Here is a 13250-nt window from a genome sequence, read left to right on the forward strand (position 1 = left end):
TGAATTTGGAGTGACAATTGTGGTGATAAATTTTGTGTGTGAGTCACAATCCTTTCCCAACTTTTGTGTCTTGATTGGTGATGTATTGCTATGTGTGTGTGTGTGTGTGTGTTGATGCTTGTTTTTTTTAGTTTTCAATTAAGGGATGGACACACAATGAAAGCAAGAATGTCAACTTTGGTGCCTTTACTATACTGTTTTGACCAAATTGAATTTGGAGTGACAAATGTGGTGACAAATTGTGTGTGTGTGACTCACAACCCTTTCCCAACTTCTATGTGTTACCTCTATCTATGTGTGAGTCACCAAATACAAAATAAAAGACACAAAAATACACAATTTCATCTCAAAATCATTTTTTTTCCATTCACAATAGTTCACCCGTTATATATGATTCATAAACAGGATACAAACTCCATTCATTCTTACACTATCATACAAGTTGTAACTTTACATTACAAACCATATTCCTACAACCAACCATGATAGAACCAAGCAAATCCATAATTTCTTCTCTCTTCCAATTCTTCTCTTCAGTTGTGCTTCCATCTTATTCAACTTCTTCAATGAATCAAGAATGATCAGCATTGCCCGATCGCACATGGATGGGTCTAACCAGGTAAAGTGATTGCAACCATTATTAGGGCAACTCAGAAATCTCTTCCTAGGATTTGCATTGATCCATGCTGTGTGTATCAACCTTCTTCTTCCACAGACATTGCAAAACATCTCGTCCACACCACTTGTGTTCCATCTCCCTTGATTTCTTGAGTTTCGATTGTTCTTCATTTTTTCTCACACTGCTTTCGTTCATGCTCTGTTTTTTTTCTTCTTTATCCCTGTTTTTGTAGGTTAAAGGGAAGAGAAGGGAATGTTAGGTTTTGGCAAAAAAATGCTTAATTTTCTCTCCATCCAAAAGTATAGGGGGCCACGTCACCCATTCTGTCCACTTCTTAACGGAAATAGACGGCAAGGGGTAAAATTGATAGGAATTTACATAGTATGGGGGTAAAATTGAAAATAATAAAATTCTAGGGTAAAATTGAAAATCATGACAAAGTATAAGGGTAAAAATGAGATTTTCTCTAGGAAAAAAACAAAAACAAACAAACAAACTTCATGATATGCTCTTAGGACACAAGGAAATGAAGATTAATCCTTATCATTCAATTTGAATTTTAAATTTAAATTTGTTAAGAAATTTGTAAAATATATATATTTTTTTTCCTTCGCTCTTTTTTTTCCTCTACAAATCATTTTCTCTGATTCATAATCCAAATACAAACTAAGACCAAACTTGAAAGAACCTTACTTAGGGGTTGTTTGGGATATCCTAAATAAGTGTACTTTTTAACTTTTTTGACTAAAAAGTTGAGGAAAAAAATATAGTTGTTTGAGTTAATTTTTTGACTTTTTACGAAAAAATGTGTATTAAAAAATTGTATAAATTAGTGTATGGGAGAAGATAAGGACAGTAGGTCGTACCGTCTGGGATAGTGAATTGATGATAAGAAATAGTTGCCTACTTTGCGGGCATTACATTGGACGGTGCTGTTCGTCCGTGGTGGCCATTGCAAGTTCCATTTTGATAATCTGAACCGTTGAATGTGTAGAACTCGTCGAGATATATACACATATGTAAAAAAGCACGTTAATCGGATATCAATAGCTATCTGATCGGATTAGTTTTTTTTCAACCATTAACTATAACACCATCCATTTTTCATACAAAACTGATTTAATCATGTAATTAGAGATATCCGATCAATGTGATTTTTTACAGACATATAGTACTCGATGAGTTCTACATATGACGGTTCAAATTATCAAAACGGGACCCATGATGGGCTCCCACGGGCCAAACAACACAGTATTGTTTGTGCACCCCGCCTGTGCAATTTTTCCAAATCATTTCAGCAACTCAACAACCGTCTGTGGGACGGTTCAGACTGTGTGGTAATAATTTGTGTGTAAAAATTTTTTTATTTTTTTTTTTGTGAATAGTGATACTTTTTAAACTTTTTTAGTAACTTTTTGAATTTTTTTGGATATCTCAAACCAGCCCTTATTCACAAACACCAAAAAAATAGTTTTACATCGATTTTAATTAGAAAATTACAAAAATGAAACCAATGGTTTTGAACTATATTTACAAACAGTGGATGGATTGGAAGGGAATAATATAGTTTAGTAAGACAGGTAAATTAAGTGAAGATATATTAACCCTTACGAAATTACGGAATGAATTGGAACTATTGATGAAGTTTGGTCAGAGGACTAAATAGAAATATTATGAGTTAAATTGACAAAATTGGCTGTGTTTAGCTTGTTTTTGGAATTATGATTCTAAAGAAAAAATTTAAACCACTTTTCAAAATTTATAACTAAATACATAATTCAAAATTACTCAAAACTCAATTCAAAAATTCATTTCAAAACTCATAACTAAACAGATAACTCAAAACTCAATTCAAAACTCTTTTGATGATATAGTGTTGAAAATGATTAGTAGTGGGATTGTTAAATTATTTTTATACAAAATCTAAAAAAAATAATTTCTATATTTAAAAAATATCTAAAACAAATATATATATATATATATATATATCAAATAGCAGGTTGCAATTGCAAAAATAAATAATTAAAAAAAAATTTCCACTATTCCTGTCAACCGGCCGAACGTCCAAGAAGATGTCTGGGCAGACAATCAGAAAAACCCAATCCGCTCTTTTTAAAATTTAAAATTCAAAAATTCATTTCAAAACAGTTTTCAAAACTCATAACCAAATAAATTTTCTTTTTTCAAAACTCAACTCACAATTCCACACTCAAATCACAACTCTAACAGGAAAATCACAATTCTAAAGCTAAACCAAATGCGACCTTAAATATTAAAATTCAAACTGACACAAATCTCTTACTTTAAGTATCAAAAGCATCAAAAATGTAATTAACCCTAATTATTGTGTTATGTTTTCTAGTTTAGGAACTAAATGTATTTTTTGGCCCAACATGACATGGAATATTTTTGGGGCCACAGACCCTCGCTTCTATCCTCAAGCTAAGAATGAATAGGGTTTGGGCCTACTTAAGGAATATTAGGCTTGGGGCCTAGGCTAAGCTGGATTGCAAAAATCTAAACATACCCAAATCATCGATGTTTTTTAGGATTTTTTCAAGGTTTTAACAGCACTCTTTTTTTATCCATTGCAGGAAACCGTAAATCAGAAAAACTCAGGAAAAAGAAAAACCAAATATATTGATATATAACTGTATTACAAATCCAAGGAAACATTCAGTTATTACTTCTTCATACATGAGCAAAGAAATTCAGATCAAGATATGCTCATATATCATCACAATCAATTTCCAGTGCAAACATCACTTCATCTTTTCTTGAACCTGCCACCCCAAAAAGGATTTGATTAGGATGCAATGCTAATTTCACAGAGTACAGATTAGTATGTGTGAAAACTTTCTTCATCAGGCTTTTATGATTTTTCAAAAATGCCCACAACAATTGATGAATTTGAAAACTGCAATGTGAAAAATCAAACTGATTTGAATTTTTAGATCTCCACACAACCATGGATGGTTTCTATTTATCTTATTCATTCATAAGACATAGATATTTGCACATATATGTGTGCACTCACTGCTAGTTTGTGTATATGTGCAAACTTGAAATTATCTAATTATTGTTAATACTTCTGACAAATTATAGAATGATAAAAACCAAATGCAGATAAATGCCACAAATTGAATCCCACTCCTTGACACATAGCACAATTAAAAGTATGATGCTTCATGATGTTTAAGAAATGGTAATGCCTAAACTCTAAACCAAGATGGACCATAAAAGCCTCGGCCTCAAAGTCATACCATTTGCCCATGCTCACCTTTGAGGTACATGGATTAGAATCCATAGCACCATGTCAAGTTGTAGGTCAAGAAAACCAATATGGTGTCTTGGCATGGTTTGGATTTTGGATACTTGAAATGAACCCAAAATTCTCCTTACCCCATGGCAAACACAAACATGTATGATCATAAAATGATTAATGTACAATAGGAGAGAGAGAGAGAGAGAGAGAGATGCAGTTGCACATGAAAGCATAAATAAAAGAAAGGTGGGGATCTTACAACTTCGACAGTGGAGCACCAGAAGGGGTCTGCAATGCATCATAGTGTCCATAACCATGATAGAGAACACGAATTGGGTTTTCCTTGCCATACTCTTGACCATATTCCGCTACAATCTTATGACGACCAGACTTTTTATCACACATGAAAACCGTGATAGGAACCCTGTAAACAGAGAAACGTCGAAAAGGATTTGCATTGTGCGACTAAAACAGAACAATCATTTCCTGGACCATCAGTTTAGGAAGTTTCAACCTTTGAATTGGTCTAAATGACTGTCGAGTCAGTTCAACCAGAACCAAATACAATATCTACATAATCAATGAAATTCATATATATTGAAGTTCTTATAGTGAAGATTTCAAGCATTAGTCCATTTATACAATTACATTACTGAACCCCATGATTTGGTCCAACTTTTTAGTTGAGGAAATAAATTTATGATATAAAAGACCTACTGTAGGACATGTGAGGACATCAGCAGCTCAGGTTCCCCTCCCCAAATGTGGGGTTGTCGCATCTGCGTGACATATGTGTCAAAATCACCTTCAATGAACCTGCAAATGCATAAATTTTCAATTTCTTGATGCAGAATAAATCTCAATGTTTGACTTAATAATAGGTGCTTAAAGTATACATTCAGGCTACATATGAAAAAGCAGTAGATTACGCAATGTGGTAATATATGTGACCACTTCTAAACTATAAAATGTTAAGACAATCCTAAGTTGTATAAGAATGATTTAAAGGATTATCTACAATTCGGAACCTTAGACAAACAAGCATGATGAAGAACATTTCTTTCTATACAAAATATTTCTCTTCAACAACCTATAACTACTGAGTTTTCTAAGTTCTTCAATTGAATCGTTAAACCAAAAAAAAAGAAAAAAAAAAAGAAAAGAAAAAAGCAAAATAAATGCATAATATGAATCCTCAAAAACATCTTACCATTCAGTGTCCGTCCGCCTCTTGATGAACTCATCAGCAACCTATCAAAACCAATTGATGTTTTCAAAACAGAATTAAGTGAGGCAACTGAGAAAATAAAATCAAAAGAAAGTTGGTGGCTAGTAAGTCATTTACAATGCCATCAAAAATGAAGGAAAGAACAGAAAAATAGATAGATACGATTGTGTTCTCTAAAACTTTATTTCTTGGAATTGTGGAGATATGAAGAACCAAAAAATGAAAGCATGAAATAATGCTCGGCGATTGGTACAAATTAACTACTCATTTAGTATCAATTGTATAATAACAATCGAGATATGTATACAAGATCAGCGAAGCATTAGACCCCTCAAGAAATCAAGAAAATTAATGAGATAAGTGTGTACCTTATCTCGGAGCTCATCAGCAAGTTCTTTTTGAAGGCTCTCACTAGGGGATGGCTTTCCTGATCTCAGATAAGCACCATGAGCCACGGACCGGAACAAGCATCTTCCATCTCCTGGTATGCCTGCAGCAAATGAATTTTTATATTTAAAAATTCATCCAATGTACGAAACCAAACATAAAACCATAAGGACACAAATTATACTGTTGAAGTAATACAATTGTAGACAACAGTGGAAGTGCAATCATAACTACAGAGTTGTTATCAAACAACCCCATCTATATAGAGCATAAAAATGAACAGAACCATACTTTATGATTAGAAAGATCCCTTTTAGCCTTCATTTGGATTCAAAGCTTTAAAAATCCCAAATTGAAGTGTTTGCGAAGACTTACTCTTTTAAAAAAAAACACACATAAAATACAACAGTATGTTAAATTCCAAATCGATTTGTCACAACAGACGAGAGGTGATGTTTTAAGAATATCAATAACACTAGGATTTAGATATGTAAATCTGAAATACTTACTCGAATATACGAATGATAGAACACTACAATTCGAAAAAAAGAATATTCAAAGGAACAACAAATTGTACAACACTACAATCAGTAACTTAACAACGTTCAGTCATGTGAATGGCACGGGCAAATAAATTTAAATCACGATGAAACACTTAAATTTATAACCTACCTTTTTCCTCCAGAACATCATTTCAGCAAAATTACCAATGTCCGATTAAAGCCAAGGACTCTTGGTTACGAGAAAAAATTTAAAGTTTGATACTTCTTCAGTAAAAAGGTTCATTCTTCTCCCTCAGAAGTTGCAAAAAATTAAATCCCATAAAAATTGAAAAATTAAACCCCTGTATTTAATCATAATGCTGCTGTTCTCAGCCTAAAACCAGAAATATTAATTTTGAATTTAACATACAAAATATTTTTAAAAAAAAACTTGAAACCAAAAGAACAGAAGAGAAAAGAGGTGAAAAACACAAACCTGAATCCCAATCCATTCTAATTACCAGAACTTTCAAATGAGAGAAAATTATCTTTGGATTCGACAACTAATAAGGGCAAACATGAAGAGCTATCACAAGAAAAGCACAAAATGCAAGAAAAGAAATAAGAAGCCCAACGAAGTATATGAAGAAAAGCATCAATTTCATAGCAACCAAGACAGCAAGCCAATTTTCAATTTTTTTTTTTTTTTTTTTTTTGGAAAAATGAAGAAATATATGTATTTAGTCAGTTCTTCAGCTTTTCTCCCATTTTTTTTTCCCCTAGAAAATCAGTAGGAAATAATCTACATCAGAAAACTGATCCAATAGCAACAACACATGCGAATTGTTTGAAAATCGTTATAGAAATTTAGCCAATTCTTCCCCTTTGCTCCCATTTTCCCGAGAAAATCAGAAGGAAATAATTTACATCAGAAAATTTCTCCAATAGCAACAACACATACGATTGTTCGAAATCGTTATAGAGCTAAAGATTAACAAAATTTGTATATATATATTTACGTAGTCAATTCTACAGCTTTTCTCTCATTTTCTCGAGAAAATCAGAAGGATATAATTTACATCAGAAAATTGCTCCAACGGCAACAACACATACGAATTGTTCGAAGATTGTTACCGAGAGAAAGATCTGGTTTCGGCATGGTTTTCGAAATTACGATAAGCAAAACAACATATCGATTAGTACCATCACGTTCATCGAATTGATACGACTTGTAATCAATGTTAGCATTTTGATTCGAGATGGTGAAGATTACCTGCTCATCATGATAACGAATCTCAAATCCCAATTGCGGTGTACATGCGACGATCACAGAATCGAATTCGATGCTCTTCCATTTCTCTCTCTCTCTCTCTCTCTCTCATACAAAGATGCGAGCTAGGGCATGGAGAGACGAGGACTGGCGACTCAGAACATGACTCGCTCGTTTTCCGAGTCGTGACTCGGAGCACGAGTTAATTACACTTTTCACCCTATAGTTTAAACAATTTCACATTACACTCTACAATTTTAATTTGAACAATTTTATCTTGGGTAAATGACTCTGACACCCCCTTGAAGTTTATATTTATTATAGATTCCCCTTACTTTTTGTAAATTACATCACTTTTCATGAGGTTTAAAGTTTCATTACAGATTCTCCCTCAGCAATTTAATTTTTTTAAATACCAATTTTGCCCTCACTGGATAAATTACATTGACACCCCTCACATTTTAGAAATTATAATCCCCTCCCTAATATTTAAAGTAGCATTACCAATTGCCCCCTCAGTTAATATTAGTTGGAAAAAAAATTAATTGAAAAAAAAAATTAATTGGGAAAAAAATTAATTGAAAAAAAATTTTGTTAGCAAAATTTTAAATTTCTGTTTAAAAACCTACATAAACTCATTTCTTGAATTTACGTTTTTCCTCAAATTTACAAACTGAGACAATTATTTATAAACCAAAAAAATTATCAAACAAATTTTTATGACAGTTTTTAAAATTTTTGTAAATATAAATTAAAAACTGAAAATGAAATAGTTACCAAACAGGCTTCAGATGGTAAAAATGTCGTAAAATTAACAAATAATTAAATAAGTTACCAACGTAAGAAATGACTTATCAAAAGATTCTTAGGATATGTATGGTTTGATTTTTAGAATTTTTTTTAAAATTAAAAATTAATTTGGTTAAGAAATAAAAAATAAAAAATTATTATTATTTTTATATAATTTTTATCTTTCGAGTGGTTAAAAATAATTTGTTACAAATAAATTGAAGTAGCCATACGTATATATATAACCTGCCCAAAAGTTAAAATAATAATTATTTTTTACATTTAAATGATAAATATTTTTTATTTTTTATTTCTTAACCAAATTAATTTTTAATTTTTTAAAAAAAAAATTCTAAAAATCAAACCATACATAGCCTAAGAATCTTTTGATAAGTCATTTCTTACGTTGGTAACTTATTTAATTATTTGTTAATTTTACGACATTTTTACCGTATGAAGTCTGTTTGGTAACCATTTCGTTTTCAGTTTTCAATTTATATTTACAAAAAATTAAAAATTGTCATAAAAACTTGATTGATAATTTTTTTGATTTATAAATTGTAGCCTCAGTTTGTAAATTTGAGAAAAAAACGTAAATTCAAAAAATGAGTTTACGTTGATTTTTAAACAGAAATTTAAAAATTTTACTAACAAAAAATTTTTTCAATTAGTTTTTTTTTCAAATAATTTTTTTTCCAATTAATTTTTTTTTTCAATGAATTTTTTTTCCAACTAATACTGACCGAATGGGCAATTGGTAATGCTACTTTAAACCTTAGAGAGGGGATTGTAATTTTTAAAATATAAGGGGTGTCAATGTAATTTACCCAATGAGGACAAAATTGGTATTTAAAAAAATTAAATTGCTGAGGGGGAATCTGTAATGAAACTTTAACTCTCAGGGAAGGAGATGTAATTTCCAAAAGGTGAGGGAGAACTGCAATAAACATAAACCTCAGGAGTCTTAGTGTAATTTACCTTTTTATCTTTATATTTTAAGTCAAATTTTAATTTTGTCTTTCCTATAAAATTTTGTTAATTTTGTCCGTGTGAAAATGTTGCGTCCGGATCCTCTAGAGTGATCCTCTGAAGTGATCCTCTGGAGTGGTCCCTTAGAGTGCAACACGTGTCCCATTATCGCATCCAATGGCTGAGATGATCCCTCACCAAAACGGCGTCGTTTTGGTGAGCTAGACCAAAAAAAAAAAAAAAAAAAAATTTACAGAGCTGCAGATCGAGTCGAGAGAGGGGAGGAAGAAGAAGAAAATGGATTTGAAAGGAGGAGGAAGAAGAAAATGTAAGAAAACTGGAAGAAGAAAATGGATTTGAGGAAAGAAAGAAAAGTTTTTTTGCTGTGTTGGGTTAATGGGTTTGGTTTGGCCGCTCAAGAAGTTCATCACCATGGATGAACTTCCATTTTCTTCTGTGAGCCAGACCAAAAAAGAAAAATTGGAAGAAAATAGATTTGAGAGAAAATGGATTCTGTCCTTTCTCTATTGCATCTGTAGACTACTCAAAACACTCCCTCTCTCCCTCTCTCTCCTCAGGAACCCAATATAACTTCCCAACTCTTCTCTCTCCCTCTCTCTCTCTCTCTCAAATGGCAAGCCCAACAATACTCTCACCTTGCAGCAGTGGAAGACGAAGCAGCAACTCCAACTCCCCCGAGTTCGAGTTTTGTATGCTCCGAAACCCATCTTTCCCTCCGAATCCATTTTCATCTTTCCCTCAGAGCCCAACAATAGATTTGACAGAATCCATTTTCTTCTCTCAAATCCATTTTCTTCTTCCTCCTCCCTTCAAATCCATTTTCTTCTTCTTCCTCCTCCCTCTCGACTCGATCTGCAGCTCTGCAAATTTTTTTTTTTTTTTTTTTTTGGTCTAGCTCACCAAAACGACGCCGTTTTGGTGAGGGATCATCTCAGCCGTCGGATGCGTTAATGGGACACGTGTTGCACTCTAAGGGACCACTCTAGAGGATCACTTCAGAGGATCACTCTAGAGGATCCGGACGCGAAAATGTTATATAATTAACAAGTGTTTTAAAATTATTAATTTTAACCTGTACTTAAAATTGATGAATCAAATTGAAACTTTAGAAAATTAAAAAGTATCTCAAAATTGTTAACTTTAATCTCCAATTTAGATAGAAGAATCAACTTGAAAAAATAAAAAAAATTACAAATATATCCCTTGAAATTTGCTTAAAATACAATTTATCCTATATAGTTTTGAAAATTAAATCTATCCCCTCTGGAAGTTTCTAATTTCATAACAAATGACATATTTTATTAATAAATTATCGAGTCATTTAAAAGTTTTAAATAACATTAAAATTTTATTTAAATTAATAATTCAAGTAATTTTATTATTGTATTGAAAAGTAGTTAGCAATTTTATTTTTTCAAGTAATTCTGTTCAATAAAAATATTTGATAATGGGAGTATTTATAATATTCCAAACCATAGGAAGCAATTTATATTTTAAACAAATCCTAGGAGTGTGTTTGTAATTTATCTAAAAATTTAAAGTATAGAGAGCAAACTGTTCAATTGAAATTATAAGAATTAGAATGAAATTTGAATCAAATTATAAAGTTAAAAAAGTGTAATTACTGCCTTGGAACATTGTTGTTTATGTGTCCAACTCTGGACCCAGGATTGTGAAGGACCAGGAAACGATAGCGAGTAGAGAATCAGATCCACTAAAATAGCTTAAAAAACGGCCATATAACCAGATTTTTAAACTCCTTAGCAGCACCACATATAAACAAACAAACAATACAACGATATTAACGGTCAATTTTCCTATTTTCGCGCCACATGAAACAATACCCACAACTGTCTCTATCTTATCTCTATACTCTTCTTCTCCAAACTGTACCCAATAAAAAAATGTTTATTTTATATGATTATTTTGTTTTTCAAACCAAAATTTTTGTTTCTGAACCAATCTTTATCTATCTATGAAGTTAATCAGATAAAGTTCTTAATTTCTGAGCAAGAAGGTTTGTTGTGAAAATTTTGGATTCCCGGTCGTCTTCCTTGTCAGTGGTATGAGCTACTAACTCAAATTTGAATTCTAGATTATGAATTACCTTCAATATTACAGTTTCTTAAATACATGTAATTTTATTTATAGCTTCTCTGTACATCTAACAATATTGTGATTATGATGTTTTTCCTTATTTGGCAGAGGAGAAGCAATAATAATAATAATAATAATAATAAAGGTTAATTTCATTTTTATTCTTCGAACTATTCTATTTTTGCTATTTCATGCGTAAGTTATTGATTTCACCTACTTAGGCATTAGAGTTTTGATTTCAACTCTTGTGGTTCAATTGGAGAAATATGTCCAAATTAATAATCGTTAAAGTTTAATTTCTTGGCCAAAATCTCATTTCAGAATTTGAACAACTTAAGCAAGGGCGGGGAAAGGGAGTTGGTATCCAAACAATTGATTTTGTTATGAAGTTGATGTCTAAACATTTGATTTTTTGTTTGAAAGTTCAAATAGTGTATATTGAGATAAAGTGGTGACGATATAGAATTCTTGAGGATAAGGGAGGGGGAGGAGGATGAAAAAACAGATGGATACTTGGTTATAGGATGTCAGTTTTCTAGTTTAGCGTAAGTAAGAAGATGGATGTTTAGTTATATGATTTAGATTGTTCGAATCGTAAAATTACTTTTTTGCCAATTAGATTGACTGAAGTCAGAAATTCTTGGAATATAGATAAAATTGATAGTTTAAAGATGAAGTAAAAAAATGACTATAGATTATAGGATAAAAGTGAAATTCACCCAAAAAAATTATTAAATATGAGATGCTGATCTTTAAAACCACAAAGAGAATCAAGAAAACAATAGTAGATTGAATCATAATTTGCTTAGTACATAAATGTATGCAGCAATAGTTATGCAAATTGCTGCATATCCTCACTTACTGTTTTTTAGACTGAATTTTCCTAGGAATCAAAAGCAGCCACCACAAAGATGTCGAGAAGACGACGAAAACCATTGCACACTTGTGGAGTTTTACTCTCTACACTCGCATGTAAAGCCTACACAAAAGCTCGAGATATCAAAGGACCAATAGGATCAATGACGAAAAAGATTATCACAATGGCCACACCAACAACACCATTTGTCCATGCCTTGCAATATCAATGGCTAGCAGTTCTCTCCTTCGCCGATGACCACATCCTAGTCATTGAACACATAATTGAGACCCTTTTCCCACCATCAACGCGATTATTTGACAAAATAGACAAGCTTGTCCACTCTGCAGAAGCTCTACCTGCAAAATTTGACAATGCAGTGATCAAATTCCCTTCAATTATACACCAAATTCCATTTCTAGATTGGGGGTTGGTCTTTCTGATATCGTGGTTGAATTTTTTTATATCTAAGTTGACTCACTGTGGATCGAACAGTGCAAAGGAGAAGGAAATTAAGGTTGATATAAACTACAATGATATCAATAAAGAATCAAAAAAGCCATCTATATTTGCTGCTTCACAAGATGAGCCTACAATGGTTACTCAGAGTGAGAATGTGGGGAGATTATCTCCCATATCAGATTTTGAAAATGAGAGTATGACAGGTCACACGACAGACAAGTCCGATGGCATGAAGTGCAGTTACAAGGAAATATTAGAGAAGGGTAAAAAGGGAAATGCAGAAAAGAAAGAAGATGGGTCTGAGGAGGCTAATCCTACAGCCAACACTAGCGAGACAGGAGATGTGGAGAACAGCAAGAATGATGAAAATGAAAACACCGGAAAGGAGGATCCAATTTTACAACTATTTGAGGCAAGCTGGCACATGAAACTGGGGAAAGGAAGTAAACCCATGATGCAACGTTCCCTTTCGTACACATGACAAAGGAAAGAATACAAGCATCATTATGGCGTATCATAATTGAATGTTAGAGCAGTTTCCGATGTTTTTGTGATGTGGGTGTGCCAATGTTTTTTGTAACTAGCAGCTGCCTGTTTTGTGGGTCAGTGTATAGTCTCTGGGATTAAGCTTATCGATTGAGAACCTACTATTAAACCAATAATGTGTACTTACTAAAGTGCATGTCAAAACTATGTACTTAAGCCATGGAAAATATTAGAGGAGCTTTTAAAGGAAGCTTAATGTAAGATTGATTTCCCTGTGTGTGTTTTTTTCTTTTTTTCTTTTTAAACTAAGAGATGCACG

The 13250-nt window shown here is 32.3% G+C and overlaps 2 protein-coding genes across 4 annotated transcripts; one reads left to right on the top strand and one right to left on the bottom strand.

Moving 5' to 3' along the window:
- Positions 1–3234: 3234 nt before the first annotated feature.
- LOC114310329 (OVARIAN TUMOR DOMAIN-containing deubiquitinating enzyme 4) lies at positions 3235–7262 on the bottom strand. 2 transcript variants are annotated; one of them, XM_028256280.2, is made up of 6 exons: positions 7116–7262; positions 5481–5602; positions 5095–5135; positions 4602–4700; positions 4144–4308; positions 3235–3402 (listed from the first exon to the last, which is right to left on the bottom strand). In XM_028256280.2, exons 1-6 carry the CDS (start codon positions 7138–7140, stop codon positions 3387–3389), a joined length of 468 nt encoding a protein of 155 aa, XP_028112081.1. In that variant the 5' UTR covers positions 7141–7262; the 3' UTR covers positions 3235–3386. The 2 variants fall into 2 exon arrangements, with proteins under 2 accessions (XP_028112081.1, XP_028112082.1); XM_028256281.2 differs by lacking the exon at positions 7116–7262 and adding an exon at positions 6478–6578.
- Positions 7263–10954: 3692 nt separating this feature from the next.
- LOC114310328 (uncharacterized) lies at positions 10955–13192 on the top strand. 2 transcript variants are annotated; one of them, XM_028256276.2, is made up of 2 exons: positions 10955–11093; positions 12000–13192. In XM_028256276.2, exon 2 carries the CDS (start codon positions 12039–12041, stop codon positions 12924–12926), a length of 888 nt encoding a protein of 295 aa, XP_028112077.2. In that variant the 5' UTR covers positions 10955–11093; positions 12000–12038; the 3' UTR covers positions 12927–13192. The 2 variants fall into 2 exon arrangements, with proteins under 2 accessions (XP_028112077.2, XP_028112078.2); XM_028256277.2 differs by having other exon boundaries at positions 10956–11093; positions 12015–13192.
- Positions 13193–13250: the final 58 nt, after the last annotated feature.

This window comes from Camellia sinensis, chromosome 10 (genome assembly GCF_055761805.1).
Source record: "Camellia sinensis isolate YWXY chromosome 10, ASM5576180v1, whole genome shotgun sequence".
Taxonomy (NCBI): domain Eukaryota; kingdom Viridiplantae; phylum Streptophyta; class Magnoliopsida; order Ericales; family Theaceae; genus Camellia; species Camellia sinensis.